General features: G+C 39.0%; 8 protein-coding genes across 8 annotated transcripts; 4 read left to right on the top strand and 4 right to left on the bottom strand. All coding sequences in view use genetic code 12, as the record gives it.

Annotated features, from left to right (window-relative positions):
• Window positions 1–2,023: 2,023 nt before the first annotated feature.
• PIR1 (beta-1,3-glucan linked protein) lies at window positions 2,024–3,145 on the top strand (the record flags this gene model as incomplete). The annotated part of the gene is made up of 1 exon (XM_067689977.1): window positions 2,024–3,145. One exon carries the CDS (start codon window positions 2,024–2,026, stop codon window positions 3,143–3,145), a length of 1,122 nt encoding a protein of 373 aa, XP_067551273.1.
• A 978-nt stretch (window positions 3,146–4,123) lies between these two features.
• I9W82_001250 (serine/threonine protein kinase) lies at window positions 4,124–6,724 on the bottom strand (the record flags this gene model as incomplete). The annotated part of the gene is made up of 1 exon (XM_067689976.1): window positions 4,124–6,724. The coding sequence occupies one exon, from the start codon at window positions 6,722–6,724 to the stop codon at window positions 4,124–4,126; it is 2,601 nt and encodes an 866-aa protein (XP_067551272.1).
• An 853-nt stretch (window positions 6,725–7,577) lies between these two features.
• I9W82_001249 (RNA methylation protein) lies at window positions 7,578–7,970 on the bottom strand (the record flags this gene model as incomplete). Its single annotated transcript, XM_067689974.1, has 1 exon — window positions 7,578–7,970. One exon carries the CDS (start codon window positions 7,968–7,970, stop codon window positions 7,578–7,580), a length of 393 nt encoding a protein of 130 aa, XP_067551271.1.
• Window positions 7,971–8,230: 260 nt separating this feature from the next.
• On the top strand, window positions 8,231–9,064 carry I9W82_001248 (proteasome regulatory particle lid subunit; the record flags this gene model as incomplete). The annotated part of the gene is made up of 1 exon (XM_067689973.1): window positions 8,231–9,064. One exon carries the CDS (start codon window positions 8,231–8,233, stop codon window positions 9,062–9,064), a length of 834 nt encoding a protein of 277 aa, XP_067551270.1.
• Window positions 9,065–9,101: 37 nt separating this feature from the next.
• VPS28 (ESCRT-I subunit protein) lies at window positions 9,102–9,866 on the bottom strand (the record flags this gene model as incomplete). The annotated part of the gene is made up of 1 exon (XM_067689972.1): window positions 9,102–9,866. The coding sequence occupies one exon, from the start codon at window positions 9,864–9,866 to the stop codon at window positions 9,102–9,104; it is 765 nt and encodes a 254-aa protein (XP_067551269.1).
• A 123-nt stretch (window positions 9,867–9,989) lies between these two features.
• On the top strand, window positions 9,990–10,841 carry DFG10 (putative polyprenol reductase; the record flags this gene model as incomplete). The annotated part of the gene is made up of 1 exon (XM_067689971.1): window positions 9,990–10,841. The coding sequence occupies one exon, from the start codon at window positions 9,990–9,992 to the stop codon at window positions 10,839–10,841; it is 852 nt and encodes a 283-aa protein (XP_067551268.1).
• A 156-nt stretch (window positions 10,842–10,997) lies between these two features.
• On the top strand, window positions 10,998–12,359 carry I9W82_001245 (uncharacterized protein; the record flags this gene model as incomplete). The annotated part of the gene is made up of 1 exon (XM_067689970.1): window positions 10,998–12,359. The coding sequence occupies one exon, from the start codon at window positions 10,998–11,000 to the stop codon at window positions 12,357–12,359; it is 1,362 nt and encodes a 453-aa protein (XP_067551267.1).
• Window positions 12,360–12,656: 297 nt separating this feature from the next.
• On the bottom strand, window positions 12,657–19,022 carry I9W82_001244 (uncharacterized protein; the record flags this gene model as incomplete). Its single annotated transcript, XM_067689969.1, has 3 exons — window positions 12,657–13,020; window positions 13,146–16,058; window positions 16,186–19,022. The coding sequence occupies 3 exons, from the start codon at window positions 19,020–19,022 to the stop codon at window positions 12,657–12,659; spliced, it is 6,114 nt and encodes a 2,037-aa protein (XP_067551266.1).
• Between the last annotated feature and the right edge of the window lie 1,410 nt (window positions 19,023–20,432).

Genomic DNA, 20,432 nt, shown 5'->3' with positions numbered 1-20,432 from the left:
AACTTGTTCACTTCAAAATTTGATGGGAATGACGGCTTAGAAAGAAAAGCAAGGCTCGGATAAAAAAGTTTAATTTAATACAGATATCAATTGCTTTTGTGTAATTCGGTACTAGATAAAGAAGGGATATACGTATGCACGTCATTTGTTGAAAAGTCACGTTGTTACATATAAATTTTAAATAGGGTATTCGGTTATACGATGGGATTGGGAACACCGTTGGTTCCGGTTGAGCACAAAAGGTTGATTCATACTCTTGCTCTCTTGTTTAAAGGGGGTTTTTACTTTGCAGTTGTGGCAAGCGCAAGGATTTTGAAAGGGATGAAGGAACGTGGGGAAACAATTGCATCTGTAGTGGCAAGGTCTAAGTTTTTGGTTGCTAAATCTAAATCATGGTCTTATATGTCGAATGATAAGATTGTCATTTCTTGGTTTTCTGTTGATAAAATGAATGACTATAGTTGGAATATACTGTGACATCATAGCTTCAAAGTTGCATGATAATGGCTGGTAGAAACAAAACAATTTTAATAAAACTTTAAAATAAAATAAAATGTAAACAATCGAAAACAATTGATTTCTATTTTTAAAATTCACACAGGGGTGTATATACAGATATAAGATTTCTCAGTTTACGATGGATGATGATGATGATATCACTATAAATGAGGAAGAGACATATAGCAATTCGCAATTGAAGAAAGTCGTATATGAACGTACCTTCCAGTGGTGCTTCCTCTCTTCCATAGTCTCGGATACATATATGTTCTACAATGTTCTGTATACTTTAGTTATCGGTACTTCACAAGTTTTTCTACAATTAAACCCCCCTTTCGGGGATATTAATGACTTGCATAAAAAAAAAACATAAAACATTAGTCAGGTACACTACCTTCTGAACTGAATAATTTTTTTTTTTTTTTCTGTTAGTATTTGTTTTTGTGGCTGATTCAAACAGCCAGCACAGATCATCAGAAAATAAACAAAAAAACAAATCAAGCAAAAACAGCCAGCACGGATCAAACAAAACGTGTGTAATCTCTAAAAAAAAAACAGCCAGCATGGATCAAAATACCGTCGATCAATCATGCAAGATCTCTCCAAAGGGGTTTGTGGACAAGAAAAAGATTATGATTCCAGGGGCTATGCTATAGAGTTTGTGTGTGTGTGTGTGTGTTTGTTTATTTGTCTCTCTCTCTAATTGTATTTTATTTTTTTTGTTTGTGGATTTGTTTTTGACTTTCCTAGCTGGTCAAAGTTTTGATTCTTTAAAGCCAAAATAAAAACAAAACACATAACCTGTTTGACAAGTACACATACTAATAATCGTACTGTTGGATAAATCTACCCAACTAACCATTATCCAACACTATATGTTTGTGTCTCTGATAGAATCAAATATTTTTTTTTTAAAAAAAAAATGGTAAACAAACGAGTAGCAAGCATCGGAGGCAATGCTATTTTTTTTTTTTTTTTTTTTCATCACAGAGTTTTCACTGTTTCCTTGAGATACTGTCTATCTACAACTGGATATCTGAAAGTACTGCATAGATTGTTGCTGTAACTTAAGTCAAGATCAATTGTATATAGGGCTAGTTAGAGTGAACACCTTTTGGTTCGATGTAAAACCCCTATATTATAGTGCGGATGTAAATTAAAAAAAATAAAATATATTTTAGTTTATATAAATATAAGTAATTATGCATATTAGTATTTTTGTGTTGATTCGATATATTTTGTTCCTGTCTATTGTATGAATTTATATACAAAACTTATGATGATGCAATATAAAACCTCAAAATACAACTGAGGAGCAATAATTAATAACAACAAATCCCCCTTTTAGAATACAAAGAATATTTTAATATAAAAGGACATCAGATTTCCCTTTTTTTTTCCCTCGACCCTTTCTTTTCATCTCCATCAATCATTCTTCTTTATAATCTGTCAAAGCAACATATTATTACTTGGCAAATCATTATAATCACACAAACTTAATCCAACACACAAACACATAGAAAATATGAAGTACTCAACAATCGCTACGTCTGCTGCATTTTTAACCACAGCATTGGCTGCTACAGTTCCATCGGCGCCATGGACTACCTTGACTCCAACTGCATCAATTCCAAAAGATGCCACCACTGACTACAGTTCAAGTTTTGGTATCCAAATTGAAACTGTTGAAGAAGCATCTGCTTTGTCAACTGATACTGCTTCTGATCTTAGTAGCAAATTGGAAACTGCTTCCGCTACTATTGACAAGAGAGCTGTTGTAAGTGCTCAATCAGACGGTCAACCAAATGTTAGATCTGGTTCATATTCAGTATTGCCAACTTCAAAATCATCAGTTGCTCCAGTTGCTCAAATTACTGATGGTCAAATCCAACACCAAACTACTGCATCTGCTGTTGCTCCAGTTGCTCAAATTACTGATGGACAAATCCAACATCAAACCACTGCTGCTGCATCTGTCGTTAACCAAATTGGTGACGGTCAAATCCAACACCAAACTTCGGCCGCTTCAGTTGTCAACCAAATTGGAGATGGTCAAATTCAACATCAAACCACTGCAGCATCCGTAATTAACCAAATCGGTGACGGTCAAATCCAACACCAAACTACTGCTGCTTCTGCTATCAACCAAATTGGTGACGGTCAAATCCAACATCAAACTTCAGCCAAGCCAACTGCTTCTGCTGCTGCTCAAATTTCTGATGGTCAAATCCAACACAAGAACTCCACTGTTGCTGCTGAATCTAGAGCTGCTGCCACTACTCTTGCTGACGGTCAACCACAAGAATCTGGTGCTTCTTCTGACTCATCTGACTCATCAACTCCACAAGCTTGCTCATCATCAAACAACTTGGTTATGAAATTGGAAGACAGTGTCTTGACAGACTCACACGGAAGAATTGGTGCTATTGTTGCCAACAGACAATTCCAATTTGATGGTCCACCACCACAAGCTGGTTCAATCTTTGCTGCTGGTTGGTCTATTTCTAAAGATGGTTACTTGACTTTGGGAGACTCAAAGGTCTTTTACCAATGTTTGAGTGGTGATTTCTACAACTTGTATGATGAAAATGTTGCTACTCAATGTAATGCCGTCAAATTGAAGATTATTGACTTTGTTGACTGTTAAGTGTCAAAGAGGTAAAAAAAAAGGTTATCGCTATAAAATTAGTCAGGTTTTTCTAAAGGGTTTTTTTCAAAAAATTAACTTATTTTCTTTTATTTTCTGGTGGGAGGTTGTTTCTTTTCCAAAATATATTTGACAATCGTTGCAGGTCAAATATCAAAATTGCTGATGAAATGCAATCTTGTTTTCACGTCGCTTTCGGTTCATTTTTGCATATACATATTATTAGAGTTAGTATTTTAAAAGAATAATATAAAAAAGTCTAACACATTAATAGAATTTATGCTCTGCTCTGTCACACATATTAGTCAATTAGTTATCCTAATTGGTATGTACTGTGCGGCGGCTAAGATCTTTAAATGCAGGAAAAAAGCATCTGTCCCTTTTTCTATATAGCCGATGACAACTTTGTGTGGCATTTACAACACAAGGGTTGCATTAGTTACACAAAACGTAGAAACTTTTTGGCAAATAAAAAAAAAAAAAAAAAATGGCAGAGTATTAGAGTTTGACTTTCTTAGTAGAGGCAGAAGAAAAAGGCCAGCAACGACACAGCGAGGCAGTGTGTGTGTGTGTGTGTTCGTAAAGGGGTGTTTGCTAAATTGCTAAACTAGGTATTATTAGGAAAACAATCCGCTTATTGTCAGGATATTGTGTTTTATTGTAAATTTCAGGAACAAAATTTTTCTTAAAATAGTTCAAAACAAACAAAACGCAAACAATAGAGGGTGAAAACACAGCCAACAACAACAACAACAAGACAAGACCAGCACACCACACTATTTCTTAGACACACAGCCTTGCTTGAGTCTAGTTTTCACCGTTGAGCGAAAACTAAGCCATTCAAATCGGTTTTTCTCTAAATGCATTCTTTTTTTAAAATTAAGTTAATAACTTTTTATTTTCAAAATACTCAATATCTAAATAATCAGTCTACAAAACCATTCTCCTAAAGTCGGTATAACCACCTCTACTACAGTCTTATCTCCTCAAGAACCCTTTCTTTGATGAGCCATTCTCAGGTGAGGTCATTGTATACGCCACACTAGTATATGCTGTAGTCTTTTCCGGATTATAAACGACTGACGAATCGTGACTCATTCCATTTACAACAACACCTTCATTTCCAGCGTCATTGCCACCAACGTTGAACACATCATCTTCATCTCCATACCTCAATGTGACTGAGTTAAATTTGGCAAATGGGTCATTAGGATCGTTTTCAGCAACCGAATGCACATCACCGTTTGGATCAGTTGTATCAGCATTTACTGCATCTCCATTGACATCTTTTGCTTCCTTTTGATCTCGATGATGTCTCTTCGACTTCGTCAATACAGGGATCATTGGTGGTTTCTGATGACGCAATAAGGCCCATTGCGTATTCTTGAAAAACACATGATTCTTAATTTCAGAAGCTCCAGTCTTGGACCCTAATCGTTTATCTTCCTCTTTAATCAACAACTTTTTGATTAAATTCTTACAATTTGAAGAAACTGACTGTTGAGTAAGTACAAGATCAAATTTGACATCGCGTTTAAGAACATTGGCAAATGTCTTTTTACGATCCTGTCCTTTGAATGGCGTAGTTCCATACAACATTTCATAAATGAATATACCTAAAGTCCACCAATCCACAGCACTAGTGTGACCTTTACCTCGAATAACTTCTGGAGCGATATATTCTTCAGTACCAACAAATGAATTGGTCCTAAACCCATCAATACATGCTTTGGTATCCAATGTTGGACCATGATGGGGTGAATACGCACCAGGTGAAGATAAAGACAATCCATTTTTGCTAAATGCAATCTCGGGGTTCTTGGCATGTTCACTTCTCTTGGATAAATCGAAATCACTCAACATGATATGACCCGATTGATGTAACAAGATATTCTCTGGTTTCAAATCACGGTAGATAAAACCCATTAAATGGAGATACTCCAATGCTGCAGTTACTTCAGCAGCATAAAACTTGGCATCATTCTCCGAAATCGTCTTGGTTTCTCTTGTTTGTAAAGCACGGAAAAATTCACCACCCATACAATATTCCATGCATAGATAAAGATAATGTTTTGATTGGAATGAATGGTACAATGTAACGATGAAAGGATGGTTTGAAGTGGCTAAAATTTCTTGTTCAACCAAAGCACGTTTAATCTTGTTTCGTTCAATCATTTCCTTCTTGCTGAGGATCTTCATTGCATACAATCTATTTGATTGAATATCTCGCACAAGATAAACTTTCCCCACATCACCTTTCCCTAAAAGTCTAATTTTTTCAAAACTACCAGGTCCAACTTGTACATCAATCACGCGTGTAGCTGCGTGTGAGTAAGCACGATCTTGAGTTAAAGTGCGAGGACGGCCTGTAATTGTAACTTCTCCAATATGCTTACTAAGATCAAATGGCTCTTCAGTGCCCAAAAGTGTTGGTGAAGAAGGTGAAGATACGTCTGCTGATTTATCATTCATTAATTTATGCACAAGTGGTGCTGATGCAACGCGTCGAAGAGCTCTTTGAAACGGCGATGCTGGAGGTGTGAATGCAGGTTCCTGATCCTCTTGATTTGGAAGACCATCAGATCTTGATGGTGGCTCAAGATATGCAGATTGTTCGGTACCACTTTTCGTATTTGTAATGTCATCATCTGACTCGTCATCACCTGAAAATGAAGAAGATTGACTATAATGTATTCTTGGTGGTGGTTGCAATACACCATGCTCATTCAATGAATAGACAGAGTCATTATGTCTTAATGATACAGAAAGTTCAGACTTGTTTGCTGTTAACAAATTCGACTGTTGTTGTTGTTGCCGTGGTGGCGTCAATGTTGTTAAATGCGGTGGGAGTCCTTGGTGTTGAAAATATGGATTCGAGTTGATAACAGGACTTACACCTTCTGCCAAGTCATAAGATTCTGGTGGTTGTGTTGGAGGTGAATCAGTAACAATTTCCGGTAGCTTGGCAGGCAGTGATGGAGTCAAATTGCTAATGATGCTCGATGATTTCTTGTGTAGAGCGTCCTTGCCATTCAGTCGAAATGGAGACGATAGCGACCTTTGTCGTTGACCTTGTGATTTAGTGTCTGTTGACGATGCAGATGTGGAAGGGAAACGAAACATATTTTTCAACTTGTTCATCCCATTGCTACCATTACTATTGCTTCCTTGATCTGATGGGGCACCAGATGCCATTGATTTCGAAGAACTGTTTTCCGAAGAGTTTGCTGCAGTGTTGCTAGTACCTGTGTTGAAAGAGTCATGGTCTCTATTGAACAAAAAACGAGATATCGAAATCGACCTATTCCTGGCACGCGATTGTGGACGCAATTCCGGACTATTGCTATTTGATCCAGCTTCCAGACCCAGTGCTAGGGACAGATTAGTGCGATGTGGTGGTGAGTTATTATTATTATTGTTGTTGTTGTTGTCGCTGCTACTACTAGAGCTATGAGGTTTTGTTGTTGTTGTTGTTGTTGTTGTTGTTGTGGTGGTGGTGGTGGTGGTATCTGATTTATCATTGGTATTGGAAGCGGTGGTGGTATTGTTATTGTTTTGAAAAATGCTTAAGTTAACCATCACCTCATATATGATATGCAAAGAAACGAATGAGTGAAGTAGTGATAGATATGGGTCTCCAGTCTAGTGAAAATGAATGATGGGTTTCTTATAGAATAATATTCAGATGTTGTTGAACATATAAATTTTGTATCTCCCTTTTTTTATACAAATACAACACAACACAACACAACACTTAAGGACTGCATAAAAAAAAAGAAAAGGAGGAAAAAAGAAATTTCATTTAACATAAATTGTAACACATACGTTTCTACTACATACTCATATAGGGAGAGAGAGAGAGAGAGAGAGAGTGAAAAAATGAGTTGAATTACCTGCTGAGTATGCTTACGGGTGTAGTTGCAATATGAAGTCTTGCATACTATCCTAGTATACCGTTCACAAACACAATCAACTTTTCTTAGTGACAGTGTGCCATGTCCTTTGTGTGTGATATGTTTAATTTTTAAACCCAAAAGCCAAGCAAAAGTCCGCAATATAAAGTCGTGCACTTACTGAAAAGATAAACGAAGAAGAAGAATACGCCACTGTCGCAAAAAAGACAAAATGTAGTGTCGCAGAAAAATACGACAGTTGATTCAAACTTAGCCGTTTCGAATTGTACTCTGTGGATCTCTACAATATCACTCAAGATAAGCTGTGAGACGTGTATCTACACCTAAACTGTGCTTTACATATGTATTTTTCGTCTATCGACTCGGTTGTGTATGTACTGTATTTTCCCAAGCACAAGCAAGACTCATTATAAACTCGGATAAGCAAAGACTCAAACTGGAATGCAACGTCCTAAATTAACGGAGCTAAACATTACGTCACGCACTTACGACCCTTGGCCACTCTGCTTGGACTTCCCTCAATTGGCAAGATGCGGTGGTAAAAGAAAGTTTGGTATCGAGTTCTTGATATAATATATGTGATGACAATTATTGCAAATCATTTTACCTTCAATCAACTGAGTCTCCACCAATAAAGTATGTAGATCCTTTAAAACAACTTGATCATCTTCCATAATTGGATCCAATCCTTCTGGTTTAGTTTGTGGTAATGAATCGTTTCCTAAATCTTTAGCCACTGAGATCACTGCATTCCAATCAAGTTTATCCAACATATGTGCTATAAACTCAGGTTTGAATTCTTGTTCTTCTTGTATTAATTGACATTCTTCATATTTTAATGGAAATGCATCAGATGATGATTGGCAACTTTTAACAGCACATTGTACAAAGTTTGTAGTTAAAAACTTCATCTTTAGACTGGTTGTATAGGAATTGGCGAGTGTTGGTCTAGCTGTATGTGTTTATTGTCTTGATATTCACTTATCTACTGTGATGAGTTTGATGCGAAAAAGTTGAAATTTTTTTTTCCTCTTCGATAGATAGTGTCGCATTCTGGATTACGCGACACGACACTATGTTCTTTAGTTGAGAAGGAAAAATAGAATTAAGAAACCCAGTGGCAATCTTTCAACAACATAACCAAATACACAACACACCCTTTCTACACAACATGTCGCTCCAAAAGCTTACTGCCGAGATCTATAGCGTTTTCGACAAACAAGATTATCAAAAATGTCAACAACTTCTAGCCCCCATCAAAATTGAATTAATCAAACACAATTTATTAGTACCATTAAGTTCAAATACTCAAACTCAAGATCAAATCAATGATCTCAAAATTGCTCAAAGAATATTGGAAATTGGTGCATTATCATCATTATTCACCAACAACTATTCAGGATTTGAAAACTATTTCGCTCAATTGAAGCCTTTTTACACCAATGATAAAATCCATAATTTAAGCAAACCTCATGTTAATACCGATAGTACTAAAATCATTTCATTGTTTTTATTGTATCTTTTAAGTCAGGGATCCATTTCCAAATTCAATGTTGAGTTGGAAATGATTTACAACTCAAAACAATACGACGTGGAAAATGACAAGTTTTTAAAATTCCCCATTGATTTAGAAAGAAACTTGATGGAGGGAAACTATATTAAGATTTGGAATTTATTAAAAGAAGAGAAGAACTTACCATGTAAAGAATTTACTCATTTTGCTGATACTTTAACCAATGCATTGAGATTTGAAATTGCTAAAAGTTTGGAAAAGACATATGATTCAATCCCCATTTCCAATTGCAAGAGTCTCTTGTATTTACCTCAAGAGTTGAGTGATGCTACTTTTGAACAAACTTTGAAAGAGTCTTTGGATTTAACCAATTGGAAGTTTGATCAAGGAGTGATATACTTTACTAGAGTTGAAAATGAAGAAACTGTTGATAATGAAGCAATAATTAAAAATGTATTGGGTTATGCTGAACAAATTGAATCAATTGTATAGAGGCACATAAACAGGAAGTCATTTCAATACCTTTTTTCTAGTGATTTTCTAAAGATGTATAGAACCCTTTATAAGCAATATCCAAATCATTTAAAAACAAATCTGAATCTTCTTGTGAAAGCTCTTTCTCCAAATTATTAATCTTGATTAACCAGTTGATCAATTTCGATTTCCCATTAAACTCAATACTTTCATTAAATTCATTCAAATTGACAACCAAATCACTCAATAATGGATGCAATTGATCTCTAGTTTTGTAATTAAGCTTTACTGCATCCATGCAAGTGATGAAATTACCAGTAATTTCCGCAATCAATCTCGCATTGGCTTTACTGGTGGCACTTGCACCTGATGCTGCTGTTGCATCACTAACATGATCAATAGTTGATGGCACTCCACTTAGTAGCCTGTTAACCGCCTGTGGACAGCTCAAGTTGAACTTGCTAGTGAAAAGGGCAAGGAAATTAGACAAATCTGGAGATAAATCAGGCATGAGTTCTCGTAACACAAACAATTTCAGTTCATCAAACCCTTTTAGTATAATTTGATATTGATATATTAGTCTGTATGCAGTAGACGTGTATTTCTCCTTGTCTGTTATGTAATCCTTCAAAAATGAGTTTTCCAAAACTTCAATTGATACTAGGATGGAACTTATCTCAGCTAATGAATTGTAAACCACCTTGTTTAATGGGGACTTGATCAATGACGATCGAGATATTTCTTGATTAAATTTGGATGACTTTGATGAGATTGAGAAGGATGTAGATGCCGTTGGAGCATATTCTGGTGGTTGTGACATTGCTGCAGCCTTGTGCACAGGTGTTCTTTGGCCTTGGACTGTAAAACCTCAAAATAAATTCTGTAAATTTCGCCATAACTTTTTTATGCCCTCTTTCTACCAAACACCATTTTTGTATATTATATGAATATTGCTACAACCTACAACCTACAATTACTTGTCTCGCTAGCTTACTTTGCTTTATCATCAGGTGTATTGCTAGTCAAATATGCTCCACCATTGAAAAGGTTACTAAACTATGGTAAAACAGCCCCAAACTCTGATACCAGTGGCAACAATGACTCGTCTTTAGAAGTTATTGATATCATTGCCAAGTATGCCGTTGTCCGCAAGCTGTGGTTTACTCATTTCTACATCTGTTTGTTTACACTATCCACGGCAACGTATTTCAAAGCATGTCATGAAGCTATTATAGGACAATCCAGTGAAGATGCTACCTACAAGAATTTAGACATTATCAATAAGTTAATCCTTATTCAAGGTGCAAGAAGAATGATTGAGAGCTTTGTGGTTACAAAGTTTTCACCTACATCGCACATGAATGTTGCCCACTACGTTGTTGGAATGTCTCACTATGTGTTGATTGCGTTGGCAACATACTTGGGGTTATCTGGAAACTGCGCAGGAAGTGCCGCTTTGACTATTGTCGATTACGTTCTAATTTCTGTTTTTGGTATTGCTTCGGTACAACAGTTTCAAGCTCATTATCATCTTGCCCATTTGGTAAAGTACTCGTTGCCAAGTTTTAAAGTTGTGGCTTCTCCACACTACCTTTATGAGGTCATTCTCTATACAATCATCATGATATTTAGTGCCAAGAATGGTTTGGGTTTCACATCGTTGATGTATATATCTGCTTGGGTTTTTGTTGTTACCAATTTGTCGGTGTCAGCAGTTGAAACATATCACTACTACCAAGTCAAGTATAAGGAGGAGTTTAGTTTGAAATGGGCAATATTTCCAGGTATATTGTAGGTTTTTTTGCAGTGAATAGTTTAGATCTGGTTAGTAAATATTTCGTATATTGCAAAGGAGAAAGAGGGTTCTCTGGTGTAATGTTCGGCGCGGATTTGAGCAACTCTTTGTCTATATTTCTTTGAACGTAACCCCCCCAACTACTTTCTCAAGCAAATGCGATTTCAAAACTCCACCACTGGATCGCAAAAGCAGGACTACCCACTCACAATCTTCCTAGAACCGACAGCTTCCACCATTGTTTTCGGCTGCGCGGGAATCCCTCGCAGAATACCAAGAATTGAAACAATTATCCACATTAGAACTGCAAATGGGTCGGCATTTTCCATCAGGTCAGTCTCAATTGTGCTAATAACGCGACAGAAAGTGATTGTCCCGTCAAAACTTGGAAGCACTGAAGCGCTCAAAGAGTTTAAGATCTTTGAAGATCCAATGGCATTCATGCCTGTCAATGGGTTTTCACAACTGGTGTTTGGAGTAGACTTGCCGGTAATGATACCTTTGCCTAAAGATGTAACTCCAAGTGGGTATCTGCTGACGTTGGGAGCATCTACAACACATTATCTTGCAGTGAAAGTGGTTACTGGAGAAAACACTGGTGTTGAATCATCGTACATTGATACTTTTCCAATCGTCATTAAATCATATGACACTCTACCGCTATATCGACAATTCAATGAACCAATGGTACAGAAGGAGAAATCATCAGATAATCAAGTTGTGGTTGAGGTAACAGTACCCACAACTTCAGTTGGTCCTAGTGATCATCTTGAGCTACGCTGTAAATTACTGGCTAACTCAGCCAACAATAAGGTAAAGAAACATTTAGCTGTTAAACAAGTCACATTTCAAGTAAAGGAGTACCTTGAGTGCTACGATGGCGGATTGCCTCCGAAGAAAGAGAATAAACTCTACACAACGACTGTACAATTGAATAAGGAACTCAACACGCAGGGAGTTGTGGAAAAGTTTAGTATCAAGTTCCCACAACCAAAAGATAACTTGGAGGTCTACTATGACGCAGTACCTTATATCATTGAAAATGAAGTATCCATTGACAATGACACCACAATTATAGAATCGGCAAATATAGCAACTCACAAAATAGTTGAAAGAGTTCCAGAAGGTTTACCAATGACACACCTTCAAAGTTTCACCACATCAGGTAAATTCTATTCCCTTAAATTCGAGCTAATCTTGAAAATCAAATTATCAAAAGCGAAAGATTTCGATATTCATCTTCCATTGACTGTATGTCCATTTGATCGAGAATCAAGTCAAAATTTACTTAAATGGGTTATGCATGAATGCGAAGTTGCCAAAGCACGATTTGGTCGTGAGTTTATTGAACAGTTTTTTTCAGCAAATAGCTATGATGCTATATGTAGTTTGATGAACCGATACAAGTTGCTGCCAATAATTTACAAGAATTGCAAAGAAGATTGGATTAAGTTGGGGTTTGCAGGGGACCAGTTTAATAGTGGTGATACGAAAAATTTAGTATCGTATATCGATTGAATTTGCTAGTGGCAGCCTTAAACTCTATTCTAAGATTACTGAATTTGTAAATTGAAAAAGTTGCCGAACGATTAACCTACAGCATATTGCGTCGAAGCATTCCCCCATTCCCAACCAAACCTATAAAGTTAACCAAGGTCTCACAAAGTATTCAAAATATTAAAAATAAACACAAATATATAAACCGAAATAACTAAAACGTGATACAACTTATATGCTCGAAAAGCATGTAAGATTGCTCCAAACAGAACTTGTAAAATTAAAGAAATATAAGCAAAATCAGTAACTTGAAGTGCTCTAGAAAATGATGGACATAAACGCAACCAACACACTAATAAACGTTGAATATTTCACAAGCGAAGCTGACCCTTCATAAGTGTTGATCGAAACCGAACTTGGGTAAGCACTACTAGTTTGCTCAGTCAAAGTCGTCATACTAGTTGCATAGCCTCCTTGAGATCCAACTTGACTTAATGTAGACTCCAGTCCCGAGCCTGAAATACCTGGCGAAGATGGTGTTCCAGATTCCTGCCCACCAGAAGGTTCTCCAGCGGCATCTGGTGACTCTGGTTCTCCGGTAGCAGATGATCCAGCAGCAGTATCTGCGCTATATTGAGCCGACTTACTGACGGCACCAATACTCAGGGATCCAACCCCAAAGCTTGCAGCAACGGATCCAGTAGGGACCAGCGATTGCTTAGTGTCTCCGTTGCAGTGTGGAGCAAAGTTTGTGATGGTAGTTGACGATTCTCCACTTTGGGTAGCAATATCAGAGTCGGTTTCAACTGGCGATCCGGCTTGGTGGTTGTCCAGGTAGTGGTGTACTCAGTCGTTACTTGTGGTGGTAATGTAGCGACTGTAGTCAATAAATCGCCACTTTGTGAAACAATACCAGAATCGGTTTCAACAGATCCATCAGGATTGGTGGTGGTCCATGTAGTGGTGTACTCAGTCGTCACTGGTGGAGCAAAGGTGGTGATGGTAGTCAACGAATCTCCACTTTGCGATACAATACCAGAGTCAGTTTCAACTGATCCATCAGGATTGGTGGTTGTCCATGTAGTGGTGTATTCCGTCGTCACTGCTGGAGCAAAGGTGGTGACGGTGGTCAACGAATCGCCACTTTGTGAAACAATACCAGAGTCAGTATCAACTGAGCCATCAGGATTGGTAGTAGTCCAAGTAGTAGTGTATTCAGTAGTCACTGGTGGAGCAAAGGTGGTGATGGTAGTTAACGAGTCTCCACTTTGGGATACAATACCAGAGTCAGTTTCAACTGAGCCATCAGGATTGGTTGTAGTCCAAGTAGTGGTGTATTCAGTCGTCACTGGTGGAGCAAAGGTGGTGATGGTAGTCAACGAATCTCCACTTTGAGATACAATACCAGAGTCAGTTTCAACAGATCCATCAGGATTGGTAGTAGTCCAGGTAGTGGTGTACTCAGTCGTCACTGCTGGAGCAAAGGTGGTGACGGTGGTCAACGAATCGCCACTTTGTGAAACAATACCAGAATCGGTTTCAACTGATCCATCAGGATTGGTGGTAGTCCATGTAGTGGTGTATTCAGTCGTCACTGGTGGAGCAAAGGTGGTGATGGTAGTCAACGAGTCTCCACTTTGTGAAACAATACCAGAGTCAGTATCAACTGAGCCATCAGGATTGGTGGTTGTCCATGTAGTGGTGTATTCAGTAGTCACTGGTGGAGCAAATGTAGTGATGGTGGTCAACGAATCGCCACTTTGAGATACAATACCAGAATCAGTTTCAACTGAGCCATCAGGATTGGTTGTAGTCCAGGTAGTGGTGTATTCAGTCGTCACTGGTGGAGCAAAGGTGGTGATGGTAGTCAACGAATCGCCACTTTGTGAAATGTTACAAGTCGGTTTCAACTGATCCATCAGGATGGTGGTTGTCCATGTGGTGTATTCCGTCGTCACTGGTGGAGCAAAGGTGGTGATGGTAGTCGCCGAGTCTCCACTTTGAGATACAATACCAGAATCAGTTTCAACTGATCCATCAGGATTGGTAGTAGTCCAGGTAGTGGTGTACTCAGTCGTCACTGGTGGAGCAAAGGTGGTGATGGTAGTCAATGAATCGCCACTTTGAGATACAATACCAGAATCAGTTTCAACTGATCCATCAGGATTGGTAGTAGTCCAGGTAGTGGTGTACTCAGTCGTCACTGGTGGAGCAAAGGTGGTGATGGTAGTCAACGAATCGCCACTTTGTGAAACAATACCAGAATCGGTTTCAACTGATCCATCAGGATTGGTTGTAGTCCAGGTAGTGGTGTATTCAGTCGTCACTGGTGGAGCAAATGTGGTGATGGTGGTCGCCGAATCTCCACTTTGTGAAACAATACCAGAGTCAGTTTCAACTGATCCATCAGGATTGGTGGTTGTCCATGTAGTGGTGTATTCCGTAGTCACTGGTGGAGCAAAGGTGGTGATGGTAGTTAATGAGTCTCCACTTTGAGATACAATACCAGAGTCAGTTTCAACTGATCCATCAGGATTGGTGGTTGTCCATGTAGTGGTGTATTCAGTAGTCACTGGTGGAGCAAATGTAGTGATGGTGGTCAACGAATCGCCACTTTGTGAAACAATACCAGAATCGGTTTCAACAGATCCATCAGGATTGGTGGTAGTCCATGTAGTGGTGTATTCAGTAGTCACTGGTGGAGCAAAGGTGGTGATGGTAGTCAACGAATCGCCACTTTGTGAAACAATACCAGAGTCAGTTTCAACTGATCCATCAGGATTGGTGGTTGTCCATGTAGTGGTGTATTCCGTAGTCACTGGTGGAGCAAATGTAGTGATGGTGGTCAACGAATCTCCACTTTGAGATACAATACCGGAGTCAGTTTCAACTGATCCATCAGGATTGGTAGTAGTCCAGGTAGTGGTGTATTCAGTCGTCACTGGTGGAGGAAAGGTGGTGATGGTAGTTAACGAGTCTCCACTTTGTGATACAATACCAGAGTCAGTTTCAACTGATCCATCAGGATTGGTGGTTGTCCATGTAGTGGTGTATTCAGTAGTCACTGGTGGAGCAAATGTGGTGATGGTGGTTAACGAGTCTCCACTTTGGGAAACAATACCAGAGTCAGTTTCAACTGAGCCATCAGGATTGGTGGTTGTCCATGTAGTGGTGTACTCAGTCGTCACTGGTGGAGCAAAGGTGGTGATGGTAGTCAACGAATCGCCACTTTGTGAAACAATACCAGAGTCAGTTTCAACTGATCCATCAGGATTGGTAGTAGTCCATGTAGTGGTGTACTCAGTCGTCACTGGTGGAGCAAAGGTGGTGATGGTAGTCAATGAATCTCCACTTTGAGATACAATACCAGAGTCAGTTTCAACTGATCCATCAGGATTGGTGGTTGTCCATGTAGTGGTGTATTCCGTCGTCACTGGTGGAGGAAATGTGGTGATGGTGGTCAATGAATCTCCACTTTGAGATACAATACCAGAGTCAGTTTCAACTGATCCATCAGGATTGGTGGTTGTCCATGTAGTGGTGTATTCAGTAGTCACTGGTGGAGCAAATGTAGTGATGGTGGTCAACGAATCGCCACTTTGTGAAACAATACCAGAGTCAGTTTCAACTGATCCATCAGGATTGGTAGTAGTCCAGGTAGTGGTGTATTCAGTCGTCACTGGTGGAGCAAAGGTGGTGATGGTAGTCAACGAATCTCCACTTTGAGATACAATACCAGAGTCAGTTTCAACAGATCCATCAGGATTGGTGGTGGTCCGGTAGTGTATTCAGTCGTCACTGGTGAAAGGTGTGATGGTATCGCTGAGTTCCACTTTGAGAACAATACCAGAACCGTTTTAACTGATCCATCAGGATGGTAGTAGTCCAGGTAGTGGTGTACTCAGTCGTCACTGGTGGAGCAAAGGTGGTGATGGTAGTCAATGAATCTCCACTTTGAGATACAATACCAGAATCAGTTTCAACTGATCCATCAGGATTGGTAGTAGTCCAGGTAGTGGTGTACTCAGTCGTCACTGCTGGAGCAAAGGTGGTGACGGTGGTCAACGAATCTCCACTTTGAGATACAATACCAGAATCGGTTTCAACTGAGCCATCAGGATTGGTGGTAGTCCATGTAGTGGTGTATTCAGTCGTCACTGGTGGAGCAAAGGTGGTGATGGTAGTCAATGAATCTCCACTTTGAGATACAATACCAGAGTCAGTTTCAACTGATCCATCAGGATTGGTAGTAGTCCATGTAGTGGTGTACTCAGTCGTCACTGGTGGAGCAAATGTAGTGATTGTAGTAAACGATGAATCTCCACTTTGAGATACAATACCAGAGTCAGTTTCAACTGATCCATCAGGATTGGTAGTAGTCCAGGTAGTGGTGTACTCAGTCGTCACTGGTGGAGCAAAGGTGGTGATGGTAGTCAATGAATCTCCACTTTGAGAAACAACACCAGAGTCAGTTTCAACTGATCCATCAGGATTGGTGGTAGTCCAAGTAGTGGTGTACTCAGTAGTTACCGGTGGTGGGAACGTAGTGATGGTAGTCAACGAGTCTCCACTTTGCGATACAATACCAGAATCAGTTTCAACTGATCCATCAGGTTTGGTAGTTGTCCAGGTAGTGGTGTACTCAGTCGTCACTGCTGGAGCAAAGGTGGTGACGGTGGTCAACGAATCTCCACTTTGAGAAACAATACCAGAGTCAGTTTCAACTGATCCATCAGGATTGGTGGTTGTCCATGTAGTGGTGTATTCAGTAGTCACTGGTGGAGCAAATGTAGTGATGGTGGTCAACGAATCTCCACTTTGAGATACAATACCAGAGTCAGTTTCAACTGATCCATCAGGATTGGTGGTAGTCCAAGTAGTGGTGTATTCAGTCGTCACTGGTGGAGCAAAGGTGGTGATGGTAGTCGCCGAGTCTCCACTTTGAGAAACAATACCAGAATCAGTTTCAAGTGAGCCATCAGGATTGGTAGTTGTCCAAGTAGTGGTGTATTCAGTAGTCACTGGTGGAGCAAAGGTGGTGATGGTAGTCAATGAATCTCCACTTTGAGAAACAACACCAGAGTCAGTTTCAACTGATCCATCAGGATTGGTGGTAGTCCAAGTAGTGGTGTACTCAGTCGTCACTGGTGGAGGAAAGGTGGTGATGGTAGTCAATGAATCTCCACTTTGAGATACAATACCAGAGTCAGTTTCAACTGATCCATCAGGATTGGTAGTAGTCCAGGTAGTGGTGTACTCAGTCGTCACTGCTGGAGGAAAGGTGGTGATGGTGGTCAACGAATCTCCACTTTGAGAAACAATACCAGAGTCAGTTTCAACTGATCCATCAGGATTGGTAGTAGTCCATGTAGTGGTGTACTCAGTCGTCACTGGTGGAGCAAATGTAGTGATTGTAGTAAACGATGAATCAGATACAGACACAATCCCCGAGTCAGTCTCAACTGAGCCATCCGCATCCGTAGTGGTCCAGGTAGTTGTATACTCTGTTCTAAATGTAGACCCAGTAGTGAAGATAGACGTAGTTGTAAACCATGATCCCGATGTGTCGGTAGTGATGTCAACGACTCCAGTTTCTGTTAATGTGTGTCCATTGCTTGTTGTCGTGATTGTTGTTGTGTATTCAGTAGGTTGCGCGCCCGGAATTTCTGGTAGCGGCTTGCAGGGCCTGCATTGACTTGGCATTCCAGGATTAGGTACTGGTCCATTATATTGGATAGAACCTAAAAGTGTAGATGGCAAACCTGCACCGTTATCAGTTACAACTTGGAATTTGGAGGAGTCATAGCCAGTACCAATCTTGAAATATTGCAGCAACACACCGCCTCCTTTTAAAGTCAACACACCAGTGTTTGAATTATAAGACCATGGGTTACCTATCAATGAGACAAGTGGGACTGTCAATCCGATTTTATTGGCGACTCCATTAACTTGTCCAAAGTTGCGTACATTGAAAGTTTGTGGTGTAGATAATGCTTGCACAATCATAGATGAATCACCATCAGCTAAATAGAATGTTTGTCCAGTAGAAACCGATAAAGCAGCATTGGTGATATAAATACTCGAATCTTGTTCAGCTGTGATGCAACCAGTACCAGCAATTGTGGTTGTTTGTTGGTAAACTTCGTTGTGGAAACATATTTGACCATTGTTTGTGATTGTCCCCAATGTAGCACCCAAATTGACGAATCCTTCGTTTCTTTGATTTTGGTAAAATTCAAGTAGACCCGTATTTGTCCACGTCGCAGCTGTGATTTGCATAGTACTAGGAACAACCCCAGATGCACCCAAATACATCTCTCCATTGTTTGCAAATGATAATCCAACGAGATTGTAATTTGCTGATGTCAATGACGCAAGCGAATTCAATGAAATTATACCATTGTTGGTGATTGAGTTCAATAATCCTAATAATGTAACTTGTAATGAAAGTAATGGCGAAGTACTTGAGATGTATAATCCAGCATTAGGTTGAACATTTAAACTCGAAACAAAAGCACTAATGGCGTTGTTGATGATAGACCAATAAGCCCCGGAATGAATGGTGATATCTCCGACATTAAAGCTTACAGCACCTCTATCAACCCTGTTTGCAGTGATATCCAACCCCAGAACTATTGCAAATAAAAAGCAAGATAGCAAATATAACTTTGAAAAGATTAACATTGGTCGTTATTAACTTAGGTTGTTGGTTGCAAAAAGATAGACAAATAAAACAACCAAAACATAGAGTGATTTCGAATTTGAGAGACTTTACATCTTATTTATGGTCGAAGACGCAGAAAGAGAAGTAATGTAAACAGAGGATACAGCACTTACAGGCAACTATGTGTTAGTTTATAATCACGAGAAATGGAATTCGAACTTGGAATTCTAATTAAATTTAACCGCAGTGATGTTTATGTGATAAAATTGAGCCAGGGAAAAAAAGTGTCACAAACCTTAAAAATATAATTTTCTTTTATGTATTGTGCAAAACACAACACAAAACTTTTCTTTCCGCAATAAAACAAGATTTTTGTACAAATTTTGCCTAAAAAAGTTTAACATTGCCACAGCGAAGAGTGAAGAAATTTCACAATAACTCTTTTTAGAAAAAGAAACTAAAAAGGAAATGGCGATTTAGAGTTACGATGGAAGATGAACAACAATTAACGAGGGAACAAAGGAAAAAGAATGAAAGCTTATGAAATAAAAATAGAGGGTTCTAAACCGAACACAAATTTATTCCATGAGCAATCAAGTATGAAATCAAGTCATCCCGAAAATTGGTCTTTCTATCACACGGGAATCCGTCAAAGTGATCTTTGTAGGAGTGAAACCACTTTCAACCCAAAGGCTGAAAAGAGTTAGCAACATCTAGTTATTAGCCTTTTAAACGTATCGCGCTTAAAAAAAAAAAGAAGCTCAGATTCCACCGATTTAGTGAAGACTAACTGGGGAGTTAGTTTCAATGAAACCATGCCGTATTGTCATGAAGCTACAAGGATGTTTAGCACCGTATAGCGAATAAGTATTCGAGAATCTATACTTCTAACTATCTAAATACGTGCTTGCTAAAGTAGTCCCGGAATCGGTATTTTTGCATGACAAATCTCAGATGCGACTTTCTTCGAGCAAACCTTTAGTCAATCACACAAAACTTAGTAAAGCTCAGTTTACCCCGTGGTACATATCCATGCGGGGAGGCTGAACCGCCTTCACACACACACACAAAAGAGTAGCTTTAGTCCATCCCACGTATTTCAAGTAGGGACAATTTCAAGTTCACGGTCACTGGAAACGTACTGTGAAGTAAGCGTGTTTGGTTATGTTTCGGCTTTAGCGGTTAAATGTTTTTGGTTTGGTCAAGATTGTGCAGGTTTTTTTTTTTTTTATAACCAGATAACGTGTTTTCAGTTACGCATGGTTATGAGCTTCTTGAGGCACAGAGCTACAGAATGGATGTATACTCATAATCATAACCATATATGCATATTTAGATCTTATTTTATAGGAGTAGCAATCAATAAAATCCCACATGAAAGAGAAAAGAAAAATATACTATCAATGCGTAGAAGGGCCGCACATCTTTGT

This window comes from Candida metapsilosis, assembly GCF_017655625.1.
Source record: "Candida metapsilosis strain BP57 chromosome Unknown scaffold1, whole genome shotgun sequence".
Classification (NCBI taxonomy): domain Eukaryota; kingdom Fungi; phylum Ascomycota; class Pichiomycetes; order Serinales; family Debaryomycetaceae; genus Lodderomyces; species Lodderomyces metapsilosis.
Note: the sequence above shows the minus strand (reverse complement) of the source record. Positions and strands in the feature narration are given on the sequence as shown.